Source organism: Strix aluco, chromosome Z (assembly GCF_031877795.1).
Source record: "Strix aluco isolate bStrAlu1 chromosome Z, bStrAlu1.hap1, whole genome shotgun sequence".
NCBI classification, from domain to species: Eukaryota; Metazoa; Chordata; class Aves; order Strigiformes; family Strigidae; genus Strix; species Strix aluco.
In genome coordinates, this window is record NC_133971.1 from 69,778,634 (window position 1) to 69,790,069 (window position 11,436).

The following is an 11,436-nucleotide window of genomic DNA, read 5'->3' on the forward strand; positions in this document are numbered from 1 at the left end:
TTCTGCTGGTGTTTCTAGAAGTTGGTTGTTGTCTTGTGCAGCATGACATGCTAGTTTACATGAACGGTTACAAAGCAGTAAGGTAGGTGTCCTGAGGATCTTACCCTTCTCTAATATAGTTTGGGGGTTTTTTTGGTGCTGAGATTTTGGGAGGATTTCCTCTGCTATGGCCTCACGTCCATTATAAAGCCTATCTATCAAACCTACTATCACATGAGGCTGCTAGTCTAATTGTGTTAAACTAAAATTCCACACATTAGTTTCTTCTCTTACCTTAGACACGTACGCAGTAGCATTCTAATAAAAGCTCTGATAGCACTGTTAACTGCTCCTAAGCTGACAGTTGTTGGGCCCCAAGACAGCTCTGGGTGTTTAGTTGTAACACCATATCAGACGATGGTGTAAATGGGACTTTGTGTTTTCCCTGAGGTGCAGTCAGCCTTGGAAGCCTAGAATTTTCGTCTGATTTAAACATGTCTGTGTGATCATTCAGCTAACGTTTTGTTCACAGGGATTTCAATTAATCTTTACTTTTGGGTAGCCATGTGAAGTTGTGTATTGCTGAGATGCAAAAATGACATCCTGACTGAAGAGCAGATTATGTTAAAGGTTCTGCCATGCTCACAGCTGGCTCTGAGCTGATCCCATAAGCCAGCTCCTTCTCTCCCTACCCTTTGGTAAATACAGCAATCTTAGGATGATGTACTTTGTTTGGTTTAAAGGTGCAGTTATATATGGTGACTATTTTTATAAGTTATGTTCCCATTTAGAACTTTCTTTGTTTTGAACAGATAAAATGAAATTCTGGGGGAAGTAGGGACTTACCTATGGTATGTTGAAAAGATGAACATTTAAGTGTTTGTGCAAGACGGTATCTTAGCACTTCGTTGTGTTTCAGTTCATATTAGATAAGTATATGGGTTTAAACCATGTATACAGACCTGTTTTCTGAACTTCTGGTGTCTGGAAAGAATGGACACCTATAAGAGAAAGACTATAACCATTAGAACATGTTCCAATAACTTTCTTTCTTTTATATATACATTAGATGTATGTTATACAGAGAGACGTTGTATGTATATATTTAAGGAGAAAACATTATTTTTCCATATTTCTGTCTGCATGAGCTCTAATAAACCAGCATGTGCCATGATTTGGTCATACTTATATTTCAGTGACTAAATGTTACAGGGTTAAGCCAGCTTTGTGCCTTTCCATTCGGTCCTGGAAGTTCCTAGTGACACAGATAAAAGGTACAATGCAAGTCTTTTTTCACCGCTGGTGTCATTTTTAAAGCTTAGTTGAAAGTGCAGTAGCCCAGATTTGTTCACGTTGTATGACAACTGTGGCACTGAAAAGAGAATTTTAAGTTTTAATATTAGAATTTGTTAGAACTGGTTTACAAGCACAATAGAAATTATAACGTGAATGTCCAGGTTTTGAGCCTTTTCACCTTGGGCATCCAAGGAAAACAGATTCTTGTTAGATGAATTTGTGTTGTTTACAGAAGCATAATACGATGTTGAAGGTATCTGTTTCTTGTTTTTAGTCTTTTGAATAAACGATTCCTCTGACTTTGAATGTATGGTGTTTACAGTAGAATTTGCTTTCCATTTTGATAGTACCTGCCATTACAATCTTGTATCTTATCTCAGAGGAAGAGAAGACTGTTTGGTTTGAACTTTTGCAAATTAAGTGACAAGATTTTGCAAGTCTGAAATATTAAGAGAGACTTGTTCAAGTAGAAATACTTGAACTTTGTGGTTCTATAGTCATCTGTTTGCTAAACAATCTAGAAGTATGTGGTACATAAGGTTGCTGAACAGTTTTACTGCTGTAAAGAATTTCTTTTAGCTGAAATTGTGTCATCACTGATGCATATTCTAATTCTGGTATCAAACCCAAATAAAACTATGAAAGCATAGGAGTTTTCTCCATTTCTGTTTTTGGTGAATATATTACATGAATATGAAAATATTCATGCTTTTTTCCATGTATGCCTGTCCACTTTTGCTCCAAAAGTTACACTTTATGTTCATATCTATGACTCCTTGAAAACAGTTTCTTCAGCGTATTAGGGAACTAGACTACAGTTTATACAACTTAATGAAAGTTTTGATTTCCAATCTAATATAATCTGCTGACACAGATGGACTCAGTGAAGCCACAGAAAATTAGAGTCAAATAACAACGGGGGAAAAAAACCAGTAATAGCTAAGTTACTCTTAGCTCTGAATCTCTAAAATGATGCATAGTTTTATAGCTGGAACCTTGCACAGATAGAATGACTAGGGAATAGACATATAAATTTATGCGCTAAATAGCTATCTGTGGACTCCATTGACCAGTTGTCACTTTTTGTCTCCACAGTATCATAATTTCACTACAAGTATTTAGGAATACCAAAGACGTGGTTTCCCTACAAACCAGTTGGCTGGTGGCTAAAAATAGTTGTTTGCATTTCACAATCTGGAATTCATGTAAAGCTGAGTTTTGAGTATGGTGTAGTAATTCCCTGTAAGAGCAAAATGCCAGCATATGCAATGATTTTCCTAGCCTACCGTATATGAAGGGAGTATCTCATGGTTAATTATAGGAGATTTAGACATAGGTCTTCACAGATTGCATTACTTGTTTTTTTTCTGATTTCCTTTCTGTGTCAGTCTGCAACAAAACCAAACATTATTTTCCGGACTTCAGATTTTATATTTTTTTGTTTTGTTGCAGTAATTTAAAATATGATTTCTTAGCCTTTTGTCTTCCAAAAATGTAACAGGAAATTCAAAACCATTTATTCTTTGAAAATCAAAAAAAAAAAAACCCCAACCCAACACCAAGAAAGCAAACTGCTGTGCTCCTAATAAAACAACTTGCATTACCATAATCATAACAAGGATGCTGTAAAGAGAAGGATGTGTTTCAGGCAGAGCAGTTTGCTTTTCAGAATGATTTGTGAAAAGCCAGCTGATACTTGTTAGCTCTACTGCAACTGTAATAGCCTCTTTCCAGTGTTTTCCTAGAAACTTTCAGGTTATGTAATCTTTCTTTTTTCCTACTCTTTCCAGAGTAATTCTGCAGTCCAGTGTTCAGAAAAATAAAACCTCTGAACCTAGCATTTCTGACAGTACAGACATTACTAAAAGAACTACCAGGTCTGCCGCAAGAAAAAACAGTTTAAAAAGGTGAGAGTTACCCTCTTTACAGATCCAGTAACTGTTCTCTAGGTAAATACTTAGAGCTGGCATATCCATTGCTGACAGGAGCTTTTGCTACAGTTCAACTCCTTCTCCTAGTGATGGGAAATGAGAAACAATTTTATGGTTTATGTCCTGTACTGAGAATATCTGGAACCTTAAATCTTATATCATTTATGTTGCTCAGTCTTTCAACTTTGAGAATTTTGTATTGTAATTCCTAATGTGAGTCAAAATTACTGAAGGTGAGGGATTTTGGTAACAAAAAAAGCCTTTCTTTACCAAACCTCTGCCTGGAGTAAGAAGTAGAAAAGTTGTTCACAGCATTAAGTCAATTATTAGTCAGTACATGAAGTCAAAACTTAGAGGAATTTGATGGACAACTGAAATGCAATAGTAGTGGAGAGGTGGAAGTGTATAAAATGCATGTCTATACCAGTATGAGATTTTATACTGAGAGTATGGCCGATACTGAACTTAACCTGTTTGGTAAAGCTTAGTGAAATTTTAAATTCGGATGGATTTATGCAAGACTGAAAGTGCCTTTTGGCCCAGAAGCATATGGCCACGCTACTACTGTGTTTCTTTGTGTGTGCATGTGTTCATGTCCCTCTGTGGCAGCTCTCCAGGTCATTATCAAAGATGAGCCTGAGAGTGTAGCTTAAACAACTTCCAAGCAATTTCCATTGGTTACAATTGACCAGAATTTGTCTTTGTGCTTATAGTGAAAAACTTTTGAATGGATCTGTCAGGTGATTAAAAGACTTAATTTTGTTGGGAAGAGTAAAGGTGGCAAATGACATAGAAGGTAGTTGCGTAGCTTGATTTACAAATATTGCTGAAGATTCCAAGTTGTTGTGCAACTTTTTCCCCACAGAGCTTTTCTTTCCCCTTTCTTGTTCTGTTACCTGAAGGTAACAAATGTTATGAAATATTCACTTTATTAGGCAAAGGAAATAGTCATTAAGAGTACACTGCAGTGAATTATAGTCAAAGAATTTTTAGCAGTGGCTATATGAATTACATTTTGATTTGTATAACAATCTCTTTAAAATAGTATCTTTTTCCTGAAATGCATGTTTTACTAAAAATCTCAAATATTTCTCAGGGTTTTCCTGTTTGGTTGGCTGTTTTTTCCCTCCACTTTGCATCGTTTTCCCCATGTCAGTTTTGGCCCAAACAGAATTGATGGAATTCTGCCTGCTGTTTTTATTCTACATGTCCTTCCCAGTTTTAAGCTCCTCGCAATGCTTGGTAGCTGTGTACGTGCACACGAGCAATTGAACAGAGATTTTCAGTTCCTCGAAAACACACCTCAGAATTGACCTTTATGTTGTGTGAGATGAGAATACCTATCCTTAGGAGGAAACAACATCCCTAAAAGAGTTCATAGAAGATTTCAGTTATTTTGAAAGAAGTCCTTTAGACATATTGCCAGATTTATGACTCTGAGGGCCAAGGATCAGGTTGATCTCAGACTTCATAAACTACTTCATATTTTAATGGATTTTCTAAAAATTCCATATGCCGTTTCTTCTAACTTTTGAGGTCAAAAAAATTCAGTCACTTTGTGCTTGGATCCAATAATCAAATTTGTCCTAAACAGTTATGTCACAATTCTGGAGTTCTTAATTATCTTGTCCTCTGAGAGGGCTAATTGGGTGCTGATCCCTCTAAAGGGTATTTCAGTATGACTGTAAAATTGCATGGACTTAGAATGCAGTACCTTGTTGTTAATCTTGTAGGTGTCCTTTTATTTTTCCTGTAGCATTTGACAAAACCTCCCTCTTTTTTTTTTTTTTTTTTTTAAGCATCCCTTTGTTTTTTCATCTAAGTTTATTTTAATTTCTTGAAGTCTGTGCAGTTTGCATTTCCTCATAGTGCTCAGATTGATTGACCTCCAGATCAAGTGGATTGCAGGGTAGAGGAGAATAATTATTATTACAAAATTGGGATCATGCCCTAGGCAACATCTGTCTTTGTCAAGACCTGGTTGCCTTCTCTGAACTTCCAACATTACTGTGTACCCTTATTTTGTAATTTTCTCGTCTGATGTGTTCCAGTGGAAACATCTTGCAGTATTTTTACATTAATCTTATTTGTTGATGCTTTAGGTCATTTTAGTCAATTTTTACTGTAAATGAATCACATTTGCGACCCATCCTAATGGAGAGCCGGGTAATTCATTTGCCATTTCATCCTTCAAACTGTTGGAGATGCTATGATAGAATGCCTCCAGAATGATTTTTCAGCCAAAGCAGCCATTTACAGCTAAAACACTCTGTTCTGACTTTGCAAAGAGAATTAAGGGAATTTCAATCCTATTTGTAACATCCACTGCATTTCCTTTGCGGAACATCTCTAGATGTCAGCTGCCATCTCCAGAAGATCAGTACTGGTAGACAAAACACATTATATCTTGTGACTGAAATAACACTACCACTGAACTGCAAGAAATTTCATTACTAGAGCATTATCCAGAGTCGTCTTCTGTTCATGCCCTTGTTTCTCAAGTTAAGACATCTTTCTTGTAAATTTGCCAGTTACTAAGAAGTTTGTGTTTATATTTTAACAAGGTACGTGCATCAGATCCAAACCAACTGAATCACAGTAAGACACAAAGGAAACAGTCTTTTCTGTGTTGCCACACATAACAGAATTAGCATTGTGTATATAGTAACTGGTTGATTAGAAATGAAATCTTGAGTGATGAAGGAATTTTAGTAGGTAGAGGTGCTTAAGGGAATGCAGGTCAAGTTATTACAAAATAATATTTGGGAGCACGGGGGGAAATGTATGAAAACTGTATGTATAGATTCCTTTATTTCTTTTAACCAGAGAGGTTAACACTAAAACTAACAGAGAGGAATACGCTTGAAAAATCTCTCATGCTTTTGCTTTGCTGGGAATTGTAAAGCAGCCTTCTGCACCCTCGTTCAAACACTGAAAACTACCTGCAGCATTTCAGAGCTTGTCTATACATAATCTAAATCTAGCTTTAAAAAAATTAATGTTTCTTTACTATTCTTTCTACTTTTCCTACAGTCTGATACCTCACAGGGAAAGAAAGAAAAGGAATGCTTTACAGCCAGTGTGCTTAATGAAATTATGGTACTTTGAATCCTCTGTTTCTTTTCTGTATGGAACGGAACCTTTCTTCGTATTGTCTGTGATCAGACCAGTTCGTGCTTTCTTTACAACCAATATTGCTGTGTTCTTAAATGCAGTGACTTTTATCTTCTACTTCTTTCTTTGAAGTATCATTTGCTCATTTAATCTTGCCAGAAATGTTTGCTTCAAATACATACTGAGTACATATTTAACTTTTTTCCTCAAATATGTTTTATTTCAGCAGGCAATCCGTCCTAAGGACTAGAACAGTATTGCGTTAAATTTCAAGTAAGCAACCAGTGTTGAAGAGGATATTCAGGAGTGAAGGGGATGTGACTAGGGGGGATGTGATGCAATTCAAGGAAGATTACTTTGGCTCCATTTTTCAGCGAAAGTGAACCAGAAGAATCTCTTCCGTACTTGTAGAATAAAATGGACTGTCAACATGCTTGGTAGACACTTTCCTTATGTGCTAACACTTCCTCAAACAAAACCAACAAAATCTGTGTACATTCAGACTCAGGTGTAAATATTTAAGCTCTCTATTATAAAGAGGGCTTGCTAGTATGTATGATGCATGTGTAAAATTGTGATGGCAATCACTTAGCTGCTGACCATCAGAAATGAAAAGATGGTGGGAGCTTTTAAATATATAAATCTGTGTTGTCCATTCAGACTGGGCTCAAGTCTCCACTTAAGACTGAAAATCAACCACAAAAGCTTTTTTATTATAGTATTGGTACTCTCCTGTGTTAATTGGCTATTCTTTCTTATTTTGTATGAATTTTTTTATGAAGCTGCAGTATTGAGTACACAAAGTAACGGTTGTCCACCAAAGAGTGCTTTATTTTCAAAGGTTGTGTGGTTTGTTTATTTTGAAAAAATAACTATAAGCAATTAACTTGTTTTTAATAGTAATAGATTTTTAGTTGTTCACAACCAATGGCTGTTAACTAGTTGTAATTGCTTTAAATCTGGTATGATTTTAAGGGGGAGGGAAAACAGCTTACCATTTAAAGCAGTGCTGTCATATTGAAGTGTCGTTACTGTTTCTTCTGCTGTCTTTAAGTCTTTCAGGTGAGACTTCAGATTAGCACATCTAAAAGGTAAGAATAGTTCCTGGGCTTTATTGGTACACTTGGTAACATGTGGATGTCACCGGGTTTTAGCTTTGAGACACTTAACAAGTGCAGCACACAAAAAAGGGAAAATAAGCTTTCTGTACAACTGAGACTGGTAGTGGAACTCGGGGGCAGGCGTAGTTTTTAACATCCAATTAACACTTTACAAACTACAGTTTACCTCTGTTAAAAAGCAGTGTAATTTTTAAAGGAATCTGTCTGAGACCACTGAAATTCTTATCTACTACAAGACTGTCTTCAAACACTGGGAGTGTTTTTTCCCTACCACTTTTCACATTATGAAATCTCAAAGCTGGCTTTGCAGTAATCTATCCTTGTCTGCCAGCTGAAGTTTATAGCTGCATATCCTTCAGATGAGGACTGTTACCACATAGCCTTAAATATGATACAGTTATCTGTTGTTTTAGTGTCTCTTTCAGTAGAAAGTAGAAGAAATTGAGAGATCTGAAGCGTTAGCAATGGAACAACTGAAGTTTTTAAAGACAGAGATTACATCTGCAAGGGGGAGAATTTTCTTTTTACGAATGTCAGTGGGCAGGGTCAGTGACTAGTTTCAGTCTACATCCTTGAAAATTAGGCTTTCTGTTAGGCTGGTGATTTTTAAATGCCAGTATGAATAACCACACACTGGCTTGTAAATATTTGGTGGAAAAAACATCATGAGTTGGAGGGGAAGCAGAATGTGAAATCTAAGTAAGCTTACAGGTAGCATCCATGAGTTTGGACAGTCAAAATTTGCAAGTGTGAATACAAAGAAAACAGAAGAGGCTCAGACCTCAAGTATTTTTTGTTTTCCTCTTAGTCTTCACGCTCCCCACCATTTTGTTCCAGGTGAAAAGCACCTAAAAGAGAGGGACTGAATTAACCCTGATACAGTCTTTTTTTCTTTGTTAAGTAAGCCACTTGCCCAAAAGCTGAAGTACGGATAACCACAATAATAGGTATATTGTGCAAATATGAATCTGTGTTTATTTTTGAAGAAAATTCTTATCTTGGAAGGCAGGAGGGATGAAACTATTGAGGTGAGAGGGTGAGAGTCAAACCAAGAAAGACTGTATTATTTATTGTGTTTGGCTTTGCCCTTCTCTCAGCTGAGCTTCCTCTTTTAGCATCTTTGTTTTTAACCTAAAAAGAATCAGTCCATTTCACATTCCAAATTGGAATTTGCCTTTTTAAAAGTAACCAGCAGAGCTGTTAGAACTTTCAGGTTCATCAGAAGTAAATTTGCCTAAAACAAGTGCACAAACACACACAATAGCAACTCTAGCTAAACCAAAACTGCATGTTTGGCATGAATGTGTTTCAGGATACCCCTTCGACCACCCACTATCTTAGTGAGAAGCACATAAATGTCAAAGGGATTTTACATTTGAACTCTCCAAACAGCCTTATATGGAGAATTAACTCATTACCTCATTGTGTCCCATCTAATCATATTGCTTAGTTTTCGTTCTTCTGAATTTTTAGTACTTTGTCTAGCATTTTTATTATACCATACCAAAGCTGTCTTAAGTACAAGAATGAAGAGTGGGCACAGGTGAGGGAGTCCTTAGTTTCTAAATCTTTTTTGAATTGTGAAGTATTATGTGCCAAAATGGAATGTGTGGCTGCATCACCATTGTACCACAGAACAGCTGAAAGAAGTTATTTCTGCTGTCATCAATTAAGAGTATTCCCTTAGAAATTCTTTCCCCTCTTTCAAATACATGACAGATGGAGTCTCTCTTGATCTCTTACTCAAAAGTACACAACATACTCAAAAGCTGTAATATCTTGGGTCAAATTGCTAGCTTCCATTACAGTATCAATAACTTAACTCAGATGTTAACCCAGACCTTGTCTTTTTGCCCCAGTATGACAATAAAGGAAGTGTTACTGATGCAAAACAAAAAAAAAAGTAAGATTTGTAGAGACTTATGCATTAAAATGGAAAAAAAAAAAGAAAAATGTGTTGTTCACCAGTTTGTTGCACTGCAGTTTTTATATTAATGGTTTGCAGACTGTTTGTCTTGCATAAACTCATGTACAGACTATCAAGATCTAAAATTTCTTGACTAATCAGTACTGTTCATCCTGATTATTTTTAAATTGTATATTTCTAATCATATTTTTTTAACTTGGATTGACAGAATGGGAGTTTATTTTGCTGAAGGTATTTTTAAGATAAAGCTTCATATTATCTTTTAATATTAAGTAGTTCAAGATGCATTTGTGTCTCATTTGAAAATACTACATATGGTATTTGTTTTTATACAAAATAGTGATAATTGTAAACATGGATTGTTTAAAATTAAAAATAATCAGAAGTTTGTTTTCTCACTTTTATTTCCAGCATTCTAAAAAAAAATTCAGCACAAAACCATCATATCTGTACCACACTGACTCATATGTGCTCTGAAAAATAATGCAAGAAGCTCAGCTGCTTGAAAACCTTTAAATAAGGCACAGATCCTTAAAACATACCATTTATTAATTTCAAAAATAGAGAACTTCTGGCTCTACATTTCAGGGGACTCACTTGGAAAGCAGTAGTAATTATATTTCAATTGTTAGGATACTGTTACCCAGTAAAAAACACAGAAAAGACAGAACATGGAGTTCTAGTTAGTTTCCTTCCTCTAGAATCACACAGTAGTCATTTTTGGAAACAGGTATCATAATACTATATACTTTGATACTTACCGTGGAAGTGAAGGTTTCTCAAAAGTAAAAACAAAATTTTCAGGAACACCATTTCTTGCATAAAAGTTGATAGTGGTCTAGTTTAGTCTTTTTAAAAAAAAAAATCCAAATACAACAGCAGAAAATATTGACCAACTCAAATACTTCTAATCACCCTTACCTTACCTACATTAGAAAGTTCAGAATTTACACCCCCCAAGCAGAGACTGTTTCACAAGCAAGTAAACTTTCACTTGCCCCAAAGATACAATTTTATGGCTGGAAAATCTGTGTTCATCTGTTGCAACTTACATGAACGTTTAAACCACCTTCTGACAAACTAGTTGCCAGCTGAAGAGTGAATGATGGGTTTTGCCTGGGAAAACATCAGTTTATGCATGTGATGTCCTGAGAAAAACACAGTTAAGACCTATCACATCTTTAGCAATTTAAGGAGCACTGGCACTGGGCAGGGGAGGGCAGAGGACTAAAAAAAATCCGATAGAGAACAACTGAACAGCTGCCCAGGACAAATTCATTCACAAGTTAGTTCACTGAAAGAATAATCTGTTCACAGTATTTCTGAAAAATTTCAATTTGGCTCTATTTAGCCTCCTTTGCATTACAGTTTCTACACAGCCTATGCAGGAGTAGGTAAAAATACGCTGTAGCAAAGTGGATATGCCGTGTAGAAATATTCAAGGCTGGCATTGAAGAGAAACTGCATGCTTTAAGCCTAAGTCACTAGGAGTTTGTTGAGGAAGAGATGTTTGCTTTTTCTTACATTTGTGGTTTTGGGTTTGGTTTCACACAACTTACCAGTAAGCCCCTAAAACAAAATAAGGCTGAGAAGAGATGGACAAGGGTGATGTGCTTGTGAAGCTCCACGGTGTGATAGACCACAGCTGTCACAAAGGAGATAACTTTATCTCAACACACAGATGACTGGAGGGTGGCCTTTGTTTTAAATAAACAGCTATCAACTGGTAGTGTAATGTTTCTCTCCGAGTTCTTTAAAGAGAGTGAAGGTCTCCCTGAGCTGGCCAGACCAGCATGGGGAGAGTGAATATGTAGAGAATAAACACTATTACATATAAGTGACAGCTGTGGAGAGGGGTGAATTCCTTTCTTTGCAAACTTACCGTGATTTACATTAATCTAAAACTCTAAGCTGAAATACAGTAGTTTTTCCTAGGCCACTCGACTACAGTAATCCTAACAGCAGAGTACCTTGTAGTAGTACATTAAAGAGTAACATGACTAAAATCTGCAACACAATTTAATCTCTTCCTAAGATACATGCCATGTTTTACTAGTGATTGTGTATA

At 36.1% G+C, this 11,436-nt stretch overlaps 1 protein-coding gene across 7 annotated transcripts in view; it reads left to right on the plus strand.

Moving 5' to 3' along the window:
• The window catches only part of CDC14B (cell division cycle 14B), a 46,461-nt gene extending 36,705 nt beyond the window's left edge, over positions 1-9,756 (plus strand). For 2 of the 7 annotated variants that reach the window (XM_074811764.1, XM_074811768.1), the window contains one exon: positions 6,547-9,756. Coding sequence is in view for 4 of the 7 variants with exons in the window: in XM_074811768.1 (XP_074667869.1) it covers positions 6,547-6,586 (40 nt within the window). In the remaining 3 variants the exon portion in view is untranslated. Of the gene's footprint in view, positions 1-3,065; positions 3,183-6,546 lie in introns of all 7 variants that reach the window. The other 5 variants (XM_074811765.1, XM_074811770.1, XR_012621527.1 and 2 more) reach the window with 4 other exon arrangements.
• The last annotated feature ends 1,680 nt before the right edge of the window (positions 9,757-11,436 follow it).